This window comes from Scyliorhinus canicula, chromosome 17 (genome assembly GCF_902713615.1).
Source record: "Scyliorhinus canicula chromosome 17, sScyCan1.1, whole genome shotgun sequence".
Lineage (NCBI taxonomy): Eukaryota > Metazoa > Chordata > Chondrichthyes > Carcharhiniformes > Scyliorhinidae > Scyliorhinus > Scyliorhinus canicula.
In genome coordinates this window covers 105575137-105588550 of record NC_052162.1, presented here as the reverse complement: position 1 = coordinate 105588550, position 13414 = coordinate 105575137, and the positions used below count along the sequence as shown (strand labels likewise).

General features: G+C 45.2%; 1 protein-coding gene and 1 non-coding gene across 2 annotated transcripts in view; one reads left to right on the top strand and one right to left on the bottom strand.

The window, feature by feature from the left end:
* Window positions 1-11391, top strand: part of LOC119951498 (gastrula zinc finger protein XlCGF57.1-like) — a 28485-nt gene extending 17094 nt beyond the window's left edge. Inside the window, exon 5 of the mRNA XM_038774708.1 lies at window positions 11087-11391. Coding sequence (XP_038630636.1) covers window positions 11087-11391 — 305 coding nt within the window. The remainder of the gene's footprint in view (window positions 1-11086) is intronic.
* Window positions 5280-5351, bottom strand: trnae-cuc. The gene has a single exon. It is a non-coding gene; the product is annotated as a tRNA-Glu (tRNA).
* Window positions 11392-13414: the final 2023 nt, after the last annotated feature.

Below are 13414 nucleotides of genomic sequence, written 5' to 3'. Positions count from 1 at the left end.
AACAATCAATCAACTCAACGAAACTGCATGAAACTTTCACAGCAGTGGGAATCAATCCCACATTGCTATATAGACTGGAATCGAAATCCTCTGTCTTGCACCACTTGTAAGAAGTCTTACACCAGGTTAAAGCTGTGCTCCGAAAGCTGTAATTCCATATAAACCTATTGTACTTTAACCTAGTGTAACAGGAGTGCCGAGTACTGGGCTAATGGCAAGATTCTTGGTAATGTAGATGAACACAGAGATCTCGGCATCCAGGTACATAAATCCCTGAAAGTTGCCACCCAGGTTAATAGGGCTGTTAAGAAGACATATGGTGTGCTAGCTTTTATCAGTAGGGGGATTGAGTTTCGGAGCCACGAGGTCAAGCTGCAGCTGTACAAAACTCTGGTGCCGCCGCAGCTGGAGTACTGCGTGCAGTTCTGGTCACCACATTATAGGAAGGATGTGGAAGCTTTGGAAAGGGGTCAGAGGAGATTTACTAGGATGTTGCCTGGTATGGAGGGAAGGTCTTACGAGGAAAGGCTCAGGGACATGAAGTTGTTTTTGTTAGAGAGGAGAAAGCTGAGCGTTGACTTAATAGAGACATATAAGATCGTCAGAGGGTTAGATAGGGTGGACAGTGAGAGTCTTTTTCCTCGGATGGTGATGTCCAACACGAGAAGGCATAGTTTTAAATTGAGGGGTGGTAGAAAAAGGACAGATATCAGAGGCAGTTTCTTTATTCAGAGAGCAGTAGGGGTGTGGAACGCACTGCCTGCAACAGTAGTAGACGTGCCAAATTTAAGGGCATTTAAGTGGTCACTGGATAGACATATGGATGAAAATGGAATTGTGTTGGTCAGATAGGCTTCAGATGGTTTCACGGGTCGGTGCAACATCGAGGGCTGAAGGGCCCGTACTGCGCTGTAATGTTCTATGTTGTAAGTGCCCACCGCAGCCCAACGCCAGCACCTCCATATCGTGGACGTCTTGGCCATACTACCAGATTCTGGATTTTTTCTGACACTGGGAGAAAGTTCAAATTGCTCAGTCACTCGAATCTGCAATAGCTGCAAGAGCTGTGAAGCAGCAGTGCGACCATGTATGGTGAACCAGCCCAAGACGCTGGTTTGCTATTCAAATGTTCTCTGCTGCGAACTGAACATTGAATTGCAGAGTTCCTCACACGTTGCAGCAAAAACAACTGCCCCAGGTGAGGATCGAACTCACAGCAGCGGCATGGCTCGCTGTCTGCACTGCTGTATAAGCAGCGCGCGCTAACCGATTGCGCCACTGGAGCACGCAATATGCAGCAGTTCTTCAAAGTTTGGGAATCCATCGAATTTTGCACCGCAGAACTCCGTGAATCCTCAGATCTTGAAGATATTGAAGCGTCGCATGGAGAGATTGTTGGACCCGAAGGGAATTAAAGGTTATCGGGATCGTTTTGGGAATTGGTTTTAAGGCTGGGGATTCGCTGTGATGTTATTAAGTGTCAGAGGAGGCGCAAGGAGGCGCAAGGAGGTCGATTGCAGCTCCTTAATTTATATTTTATTTCAATGGCATTAGAGCAAACAGAATGGTTAACAGAAAATCCCGACTCTAGTCGTCTGGCGAAGTGGTCCAATGAAAATGAAAATGAAAATCGCTTATTGTCACGAGTAGGCTTCAATGAAGTTATTGTGAAAAGCCCCTAGTCGCCACATTCCGGCGCCTGTCCGGGGAGTCTGGTACGGGAATCGAACCGTGCTGCTGGCCTGCTTGGTCTGTTTTCGAAACCAGCGATTTAGCCTTGTGAGCTAAACCAGCCAGATGTGGAAATGCCGCCTTTGGACTGGGCTGGGCACAGGATGAAGTCTAACAACACTAGGTTAAAGACCAATAGGTTTATTTGGAATCACTAGCTTTAGGAGCGGAGGTTTAAACTGATGTTGTAAGACGTCTTACAAGTGGTCCAAAGCAGTGGATTTCGATTCCTGCCTCCATAGCAATGTTGGTTTGATTCCCACTGCTGTCAAAGTTTCATGCAGTTTATCTGTGGTGACTGAATGTGCTGTTCTGCACAATCAGTGCCAACCCAAAGTTATGATGTGGAGGTGCCGGCGTTGGACTTGGGTGAGCACAGTAAGAAATCTTACAACACCAGTTTAAAGTCCAACAGGTTTGTTTCAAATCACTAGCTTACGGAGCACTGCTCCTTCCTCAGGTGAATGAAGAGGTATGTTCCAGACATGTATATAAAGAGACAAACTCAAAGTTGCAAGACATGCTTTGAATGCGAGCAATTGCAGGTAATTAAGACTTTAGAGATCCCGAGATCTGTAAAGACTGTAAAGATTCCGACCTGAACCCAAAGTTAATCCAATTGTGCAGCTCCTGCTTTTAACAAGTACAACGAAGAACAACAAATTCACTAACAATTATTTCGAAGGCAGGGCAGTGACATTGGGTCAGCTGCTATTTCAGTGCCCAGTAGCTCAGTCGTAAGAGCCTGAGATTAGGATTGTGGTTTGCAGCCCCATGTTTGGCGCAGTTGTTTCAACGTTGCTGCTTTTGTGAATGAACTCCAGCTCGCCATTCCACCCGGAGTGTCATCACTCAAACTTAGTCTTGCCTCCATCCCGCTTTGTTAGTATCAGGGTTACTAATTTATGAGTGGAAACTACTTCTGTGTCTCGGGAAGTCGGAGAGTTGAATGTTTAATTCAACAAGATCTTAGGATCAAGGAGCTGCCAGATGCAAACAGGCAGTTGGCGAACCCGAGCTTAGCCTCGAAAGTTGGAACAGGCAGTGTAGGACACAAGGTATTGAGAAGAAATGGAGTTTACAGATAATAAATAGGAAATAGGAATGTGCGCAGTGCCACATATTCACAGTCACAATCTCCTTCCAGTCTTCTGCATGTTGCTCGGTTTTGTCGTCTTTAATGTCTTGCTACAGCTTTTCACGTTCTGATGAGACCACATCAGGAACATCGTGTCAGTTTCGGTCTACACATTGAAGAGACTATACAAGGGGGCAGAACGATAAGATTGAGAGTGCGAGATACAGGAGGGATATCCAATGTTGGTTCTTTGCTCCGAGAGTGGTAGGGTGTGGAATGGACTGCCTGCTGTGATAGTGGGGTGGAACACTTTAGTAACTTTCAAGCGGTCTTTGGATAGGACCATGGCTACAGCTGTCATGATGCTAATTGTATTGACATAAAATCATAGAATTATCTTACACAGACTGGAGCCTAAATCCTCCCCCTTAGCCCAATCAGTCACGTTATCACGTCTTATTATCGATTGAATGAAATTAAATGTAAATATTCCCAAAATTCCCAAGTGATTTTCCTGTTACACTTCTTCTTTCGTTTATTGCCAAGGATTCAGTCAGAAATGGAACATGGAAAGTAACACTGGGGTGAAACAATTCACTTGCACTCAATGTGACAAGAAATTCACGCAGTTATCCAACCGATTGCCAGTCCAACAAATTCACACTCTGGAGAGACTGTTCACCTGCGCCCAGTGTGAGAAGGGATTCACTCAGTTCTGCTCCCTGCTGTCACACCAAGTCCATACTGGGGAGAGGCTGTTCACCGGCTCAGAGTGTGGGAAAGGATTCACTGCCGCATTCCACCTGCTGAGGCATCAGCTAGTACATACTGAGGTGAGAGCTTTTTAATGCCCAGACTGCGAACGTGCTTTAAATCCTCAGGTTGTTGGTTCGAGGCCATCCAGTGACGGGTTTTTTTGCTGTTTTCTCCCCATCAGCATTCATTGTTCACAGTTCTGGGTTGTTATTGGGTCCTTGGGCAAAATATGTCTCAAGTGTTAACGGCTCTACTGTGATCCGGTGTTACCAAAATAATTTAGTCAATGAATATTTATGAGAAACATATTACATGTAATAAAATATGTATTTCAAATATGCGATTAAACTTGATAACTGGACTTAAAGGTTTAAATGTTGGCTGATCTTCCTACACAATTCCATCTTCCCTCAGCTCACCTTCATTTCCGAATAGAACGAAAAGCTTGTCTATCCCAACCTGAAATGTGTTCAATGATGGAACATGCACAACCCTCTGGTGTGGAGAAGTTCAAAGGTTCACAACCTTTTGAGTGAAGTAATGTCTCCTCATGTCAGTCACGAATGAACAGCCCCCTATCCTAAGACTCTGCCGTAGTGTTTTAGATTCCCTGACCAGTGGAAACAATCTCTCAGCGTCCACCCTATCAAACATATCCACAATTGTGTGGGTTTCTTTGAGATCACCTCCCAGTCTTCTAAACTCCAGGGAATTTCAGCCCAAATTTTTCAGCCCCTTTACATAGGAAAACCCTGTCATCCAGAGAAGAATCTCGTTAACCTTTGCTGTACCCCCTCCAATGCAATGTTATTGTCCATTCAATGTGGAGACCGAAACTGCACACAAAATTCCAGATGTGGTTTCATCAGAACCTGAAAAGATGCAGCAAGACTTTAAGTACGACAAAGCTTAGCAACATGCAGAAGACTGGAAGGAGATTGTGACTGTGATTACTTCGCACTGCACACATTCCTGCATCAGTGTCCGGGGGGACCAGGAAGATGAGATCCTGGTGTGGTTTTACCTTCTCATCTGTAAACTCCATCTCTTCTCAATACGTTGTGTCCTACACTGCCTGTTCCTGCTTTCGAGGCAAAGCTTGGTTCGCCAACTGTCTGCTTGTATCAAGCAGCGCATTGGCGCTGGGTAATGGACGGACAGAGGGATCTGGATAGGTGAGGTAGCGACAGGAGCAGAAAGAGGTGTGGCATGAATGTGTTTGGAATTTCATGTGTGTCAGTTACTTCCAGTGATGAATATCTGCCGTATGTTGTCTTGAATGTTTCACAGGAGCCGCAGTGATAAGGGTGGTGGGTTTTGGAAATTGTAATTGATACATGAGTACTGTCTCACCTCACTGTCAGTTTCATGTTCAAGCTGAGAGCAATCGGTGTTGTCATTGGCTACAGAAGTCACTTGTATTACAGCTGTCACGGCATATTGTCGGAGATAACTGTCTTACGTGCAAAAGGTCAGAAATGAAAAGTAAATGCTCTCCTTGATGAACTAAGTGAAAATGAAATGAAAATCGCTTATTGTCGCGAGTTGGCTTCAATGAAGTTACTGTGAAAAGCACCTAGTCGTCACATTCCGGCGCTTGTCCGGGGTGGCTAGTACGGGAATTGAACCGTGTTGCTGGCCTGCTTGGTCTGCTTTAAAAGCCAGCGATTGAGCTGATTGAGCAAAACCATACCCTGCAAAAAGTAAACTTTCATTCCCTGACGGGGAATCGAACCCGGGCCGCGGCGGTGAGAGCGCCAAATCCTAACCACTAGACCACCAGGGACGCTGGCCCAATTCAATGGGACGTTGCCCCAATTCAGTGGGACGTTGCCCCAATTCTCTGGTGATCTCGTTGATTCGACCCTGGAACCACTCCGGCCTGGGCACGGGTCCATCAAGCTGATAAGCGAACCTGAATTGCTTCCTGATGAATCGATAATCAGTGGAATGAGAGCTGCATTTCCCCATTGGGGCTGGAAATGCTACATGCGCAGCGGGTCGGAAACAAATCCAGAGGAGAAGGACACTGGTAGGCTTCAACGAACTGACCATGGCGATTGTGCAGTGAGCTAAAATCTGGGTGGCGTTTGATCAGATTTTACAGATCGCACTGACACAATTATCTCCCAGATATGGTTCCACATTTAATTCAAAATGACAAGAGAGCATTATAATCTCTGACTTCCAATGACATTGAGGCAATTTTCACTCATAAACCAGTAACTGTGGTACCAAGAAAGCGGGATGGAGACAAGACTAAATTTGATTGGTGACACTCCGGCAGGAATGGAGAGCTGGAGTTCATCCTTGAAAGCAGCAACGTTTAAACAATTTCGCCAAACGTGGGGATCCAAACCACAAACCGAAACTCAGGCTCTAATGACTGAGCTAGTGGGCACTGGAATAGCAGCTTAACCAATGTCACTGCCCTGCCTTCGCAATGATTGTTGCGAATAGTGGTTCCTTATTCTACTTGTTAAAAGCAGGAGCTACACAACTGGATCAACGTTGAGTGACACTGCTTCTGCAGAAGAGAACAATCAATCAACTCAGCGAAACTGCATGAAACTTTCACAGCAGTGGGAATCAATCCCACATTGCTACATAGACTGGAATCGAAATCCTCTGTCTTGCACCACTTGTAAGAAGTCTTACACCAGGTTAAAGCTGTGTTCCGAAAGCTATGATTCCAAATCAACCTATTGTACTTTAACCTAGTGTAACAGGAGTGCAGAGTACTGGGCTAATGGCAAGATTCTTGGTAATGTAGATGAACACAGAGATCTCGGCATCCAGGTACATAAATCCCTGAAAGTTGCCAGCCAGGTTAATAGGGCTGTTAAGAAGGCATATGGTGTGCTAGCTTTCATCAGTAGGGGGATTGAGTTTTGGAGCCACGAGGTCATGCTGCAGCTGTACAAAACTCTGGTGCGGCCGCAACTGGAGTCCTGCGTGCAGTTCTGGTCACCACATTATAGGTAGGATGTGGAAGCTTTGGAAAGGGTTCAGAGGAGATTTACTAGGATGTTACCTGGTATGGAGGGAAAGTCTTAAGAGGAAAGGCTCAGGGACTTGAGGTTGTTTTCGTTAGAGAGGAGAAAGCTGAGCGTTGACTTAATAGAGACATATAAGATCGTCAGAGGGTTAGATAGGGTGGACAGTGAGAGTCTTTTTCCTCGGATGGTGATGACCAACACGAGGGGGCATAGTTTTAAATTGAGGGGTGGTAGAAAAAGGACAGATGTCAGAGGCAGTTTCTTTATTCAGAGAGTAGTAGGGGTGTGGAACGCACTGCCTGCAACAGTAGTAGACTTGCCAAATTTAAGGGCATTTAAGTGGTCACTGGATAGACATCTGGATGCAAATGGAACAGTGTAGGTCAGATAGGCTTCAGATGGTTTCACGGGTCGTTGCAACATCCAGGGCTGTAATGCCCAACGAGTACTGCGCTGTAATGTTCTATATTGTAAGACTTCTTCCTGTGCCCACCGCAGCCCAACGCCAGCATCTCCATAGCCGTGGACGTTTTGGCCATAATACCAGATTCTGGATTTTATCTGACACTGGGAAAAAGTGCAAATTGCACAGTCACCTGAAGCTGGAATTGAACCCGGGACGCAAGAGCTGTGAAGCAGCAGTGCCACCATGTGTGGTGAACCAGCCCAGAGACGCTGGTTTGCTATTCAAATGTTCTCCGCTGCGAACTGAACATTGAATTGCAGAGTTCCTCACACGTTGCAGCAGAAGCAACTGCTTCAAGTGAGGATCGAACTCGCAACATTGGCATAGCTCGCTGTCGGCACAGCTGTATAAATACCGCGCGCTAACCGATTTGGCCACTGGAGCCCACAATATACAACAGTTCTTCAAAGTTTGGGAATCGATTGAATTCTGAACCGCAGATCTCCGTGAATCCTCAGATCTTGCAGATATTGAAGGGTCCGGTGGAGAGATTGTTGGACCCGAAGGGAATTAAAGGTTATCGGGATCGTTTTGGGAATTGGTTTTAAGGATGGGGATTTGCTGTGATCTTATTAAGTGTTAGAGGAGGCGCAAGGAGGCTTTTGGTCGATTGCAGCTCCTTAATTTATATTTTATTTCAACGTCATTAGAGCAAACAGAATGGTAAACAGAAAATACCGAATCTGGTCGTCTGGCGAAGTGGTCCAATGATGTGGAAATGCCGCCTTTGGACTGGGGTGGGTACAGGATGAAGTTTTAAGCTGTAATGTTCTATGTTGTAAGACTTCTTCCTGTGCCCACCCCAGCATCTCCATATCCGTGGGCGCCTTGGCCACACTACCAGATTCTGGATTTTCCCTGACACTAGGAGAAAGTACAAATTGTCACCAGAAGCTGGAATTGAACCGGGACGCGAGAGCTGTGAAGTAGCATAAGAACATAAGAACACAAGAACTAGGAGCAGGAGTAGGCCATCTAGCCCCTCGAGCCTGCTCCGCCATTCAATTAGCTCATGGGTGATCTTTTGTGGACTCAGCTCCACGTTCTGGCCCGAACACCATAACCCTTAATCCCTTTATTCTTCAAAAAACTATCTATCTTTACCATAAAAACATGTAATGAAGGAGCCTCAACTGCTTCACTGGGCAAGGAATTCCATAGATTCACAACCCTTTGGGTGAAGAAGTTCCTCCTAAACTCAGTCCTAAATCTACTTCCCCTTATTTTGAGGCTATGTCCCCTAGTCACCCGCCAGTGGAAACAACCTGCCCGCATCCATCCTATCTATTCCCTTCATAATTTTAAATGTTTCTATAAGATCCCCCCTCATCCTTCTAAATTCCAACGAGTATAGTCCCAGTCTACTCAACCTCTCCTCATAATCCAACCCCTTCAGCTCTGGGATTAACCTAGTGAATCTCCTCTGCACACCCTCCAGCGCCAGTACGTCCTTTCTCAAGTAAGGAGACCAAAGCTGAACACAATACTCCAGGTGTGGCCGCACTAACACCTTATACAATTGCAACATATCCTCCCGAGTCTTAAACTCCATCCCTCTAGCAATGAAGGACAAAATTCCATTTGCCTTCTTAATCACCTGTTGCACTTGTAAACCAACCTTCTGTGACTCATGCACTAGCACACCCAAGTCTCTCTGAACAGCGGCATGCTTTAATATTTTATCGTTTAAATAATAATCCCGTTTGCTGTTATTCCTACCAAAATGGATAACCTCACATTTGTCAACATTGTATTCCATCTGCCAGACCCTAGCCCATTCACTTAACCTATCCAAATCCCTCTGCAGACTTCCAGTATCCTCTGCACTTTTCGCTCTATCTCTCATCTTAGTGTCATCTGCAAACTTGGACACATTGCCCTTGGTCCCCAACTCCAAATCATCTATGTAAATTGTGAACAATTGTGGGCCCAACACCGATCCCTGAGGGACACCACTAGCTACTGATTGCCAACCAGAGAAACAGTGCCACCATGTATGGTGAACAAGCCCAGAGACGCTGGTTTGCTATTCAAATGTTCTCTGCTGTAAACGGAACATTGAATGCCAGAGTTCCTCACACGTTGCAGCAAAATACCTGCTTTAGGTGAGGATCGAACTCACAGCCTCGGCATAGCTCGCTGTCTGCACAAGTACCGTGCGCTAACCGATTGCGCCACGGGAGCCCACAAAATGCAGCAGTTCTTCAAAGTTTGGGAATCCATTGAATTCTGTACCGCTGATATCCGTGAATCCTGAGAACTTGCAGATATTGAAGCGTCGGATGGAGAGATTGTTGGACCCGAAGGGAATTAAGGGTTATCGGGATCGTGTTGGGAATTGGTTTTAAGGCTGGGGATTCGCTGTGATCTTATTAAGTGTCAGAGGCTTTTGGTCGATTGCAGCTCCTTAATTTATATTTTATTTCAATGGCATTAGAGCAAACAGAATGGTAAACAGAAAATCCCGAATCTGGTAGTCTGGCGAAGTGTTCCAATGATATGGAAATGACGCCTTTGGACTGGGGTGGACACAGAATGAAGTCTTACAACACTAGGTTAAAGTCCAATAGGTTTATTTGGAACCACTAACTTTAGGAGCGGAGGTTCAAACTGATGTTGTAAGACGTCTTACAAGTGGTCCAAAGCAGTGGATTTCGATTCCTGCCTCCATAGCAATGTTGGTTTGATTCCCACTGCTGTCAAAGTTTCATGCAGTTTATCTGTGGTGACTGAATGTGCTGTTTTGCACAATCAGTGCCAACCCAAAGTTATGATGTGGAGGTGCCGGCGTTGGACTTGGGTGAGCACAGTAAGAAATCTTACAACACCAGGTTAAAGTCCAACAGGTTTGTTTCAAATCACTAGCTTTCGGAGCACTGCTCCTTCCTCAGGTGAATGAAGAGGTATGTTCCAGACACATATATATAGAGACAAACTCAAAGATGCAAGACATGCTTTGAATGTGAGCAATTGCAGGTAATTAGGTGTTTAGAAATCCCGCGATCTGTAAAGACTGTAAAGATTCGGATCTGATCCCAAAGTTAATCCAACTGTGCAGCTCCTGCTTTCAACAAGTAGAACGAAGAACCACAATTCCAATAACAATTATTTCGAAGGCAGGGCAGTGACATTGGGTCAGCTGCTGTTTCAGTGCCCAGTAGCTCATTCGTAAGAGCCTGAGATTCGGATTGTGGTTTGCAGCCCCACGTTTGGCGCAGTTGTTTCAACGTTGCTGCTTTTGTGAATGAACTCCAGCTCGCCATTCCACCCGGAGTGTCATCACTCAAACTTAGTCTTGCCTCCATCCCGCTTTGTTAGTATCAGGGTTACTAATTTTTGAGTGGAAATTACTTCTGTGCCTCTGGAAGTCGGATAGTTGAATGCTTAATTCAGCAAGATCTTAGGATCAAGGAGCTGCCAGATGCAAACAGGCAGTTGGCCATGCCGACCTTAGCCTCGAAAGTAGGAACAGGCAGTGTAGGACACAAGGTATTGAGAAGAAATGGAGTTTACAGATAATAAATAGGAAATAGGAATGTGCGCAGTGCCACATATTCATAGTCACAATCTCCTTCCAGTCTTCTGCATGTTGCTCGGTTTTATCGTCTTTAATGTCTTGCCACAGCTTTTCAGGTTCTGATGAGACCACATCAGGAACATTGTGTCAGTTTCGGTCTCCACATTGAAGAGACTATACAAGGGGGCATAACGACAAGATTCAGAGTGCGAGATATAGGAGGGATATCCGATGTTGGTTCTTTGCTCCGAGAGTGGATAGGGTGTGGAATGGGCTGCCTGCTCTGATAGTGGGGTGGAACACTTTAGGAACTTTCAAGCGGTCTTGGGATAGGACCATGGCTACAGCTGTCATGATGCTAATTGTATTGACATAGAATCATAGAATTATCTTACACAGACGGGAGCCTAAATCCTCCCCCTTAGCCCAATCAGTCACGTTACCACGTCTTATTATCGATTGAATGAAATTAAATGTAAATATTCCCAAAATTCCCAAGTGATTTTCCTGTTACACTTCTTCTTTCGTTTATTGCCAAGCATTCAGTCAGAAATGGAACATGGAATGTAACACTGGGGTGACACCATTCACTTGTACTCAATGTGACGAGAAATTCACACAGTTATCCAACCGATTGCCAATCCAACAAATTCACACTCGGGAGAGACTGTTCACCTGCTCCCAGTGTGAGAAGGGATTCAGTCAGTTCTGCTCCCTGCTGTCACGCCAACAAGCCCACACTGGGGAGAGGCTGTTCACCGGCTCAGAGTGTGCGAAAGGATTCTGTGCCTCATTCCACCTGCTGAGGCATCAGCTAGTACATACTGAGGTGAGAGCTTTTTAATGCCCAGACTGCGAACGTGCTTTAAATCTTCAGGTTGGTGGTTCGAGGCCAACCAGGGACGCGTTTTTTGCTGTTTTCTCCCCATCAGCATTCATTGTTCACAGTTCTGGGTTGTTATTGGGTCCTCGGGCAAAATATGTCTCAAGTATTAACGGCTCTACTGTGATCTGGTGTTACCAAAATAATTTAGTCAAGAAATATTCGTGAGAAACATATTACATGTAATAAAATATGTATTTCAGATATGCGATTAAAGTTGATAACTGGACTCAAAGGTTTAAATGTTGGCTGATCTTCCTACAAAATTCCATCTTCCCACAGCTCACCTTCATTTCCGAATAGAACAAAAAGCTTGTCTATCCCAACCTGAAATGTGTTCAATGATGGAACAAACAAAACCGTCTGGTGCAGAGAAGTTCAAAGATTCACAACCTTTTGAGTGAAGTAATGTCTCCTCATCTCAGTCACAAATGATCAGCCCTCTATCCTGAGACTGTTGTAGATTCCCTGACCAGTGGAAACAATCTCTCAGCGTCCACCCAATCAACCCTATTCACAATTGTGCGGGTTTCGATGAGATCACCTCAAAGTCTTCTAAACTCCAGGGAATTTCAGCCCAATTTCTCAGCCCTTTACATAGAAAAACCCTGTCATCCAGAGAAGAATCTCGTGAACCTTTGCTGTACCACCTCCAATGCAAGTATATTGTCTCTTCAATGTGGAGACCGAAACTGCACACAATATTCGAGATGTGGTCTCATCAGAACCTGAAAAGCTGCAGCAAGACTTTAAGTACGACAAAGCTTAGCAACATGCTGAAGACTGGAAGTAGATTGTGACTGTGAATATTTGGCACAGCGCACATTCCTATATCAGTGTCCGGGGGCACCAGGGAGATGAGATCCTGGTGTTGTTTTACCTTCTCATCTATAAACTCCATCTCTTCTCAATACCTTGTGTCCTACACTGCCTGTTCCTGCTTTCGAGGCAAAGCTTGGGTTCGCCAACTGTCTGTTTGCAACAAGCTGCTTATTGACCCTGGGATATGGACTGACAGAGGGATCTGGACAGCTGAGGTAGCGACAGAAGCAGAAAAAGGTGTGACATGAATGTGTTTGAAATTTCATGTCTGTCAGTTACTGCCAGTGATGAATATCTGCCGTCTGTTGTCTTGAATGTTTCACAGGACCCGGAGTGATAACGTTGGTAGTTTTTGGAAATTGAAATTGATACATGAGCAGCCTGAAGGACTGTCTCACCTCATTGTCAATTTCATGTCACAGCTGACAGCAATGGGTGTTGCCATTGGCTGTTGAATTCACTTGCATTCCAGCTGAACATGGCATATTGTCAGAGATACTTGGCTATAGTGCAAAAGGTCAGAAATGAAAAGTAAATGCTCTCCTTGATGAACTAAGTTAAAGACATTGCCCCAATTCTCTGGTGATCTCATGGATTGGACCCTGGAACCACTCCAGCCTGGACAGGAGGCCATCAAGCTGAGAAGCAAACCTAAATTGCTTCCTGATTGAATTGATAATCAGTGCAATGAGAGCTGTATTTTCCCATCAGGGCTGAAAATGTCACATGCGCAGCAGGTCGGGAACAAATCCAGAAGAGAGGGACACTGATAGGCTTCAAAGAACTGACCATGGAGATTGTGCAGCGAGGTAAAGTCTGTGTGGCTCTTGGTCACATTTTAGAGATCACACTGACACAATTATCTCGCAGATCTTGTTCCAAATTAATTCAAAATGACAAGAGAGCATCTTGCTGAATTAAGCATTAAAATCTCCGACTTCCAATGACGTAGAGGCTGTTTTCATTCATAAACCAGTAACTGGTACGAACAAAGCGGGATGGAGACAAGAATACATTTGATTAGTGACAGTTTGGCAGGGATAGAGAGCTGGAGTTCATTCATGAAAGCAGCAACGTTGTAACAATGGCGCCAAACGTCGGGCTCCAAACCACAATCCGAATCTCAGGCTCTATCGACAGAGCTAATGGTCACTGGAATAGC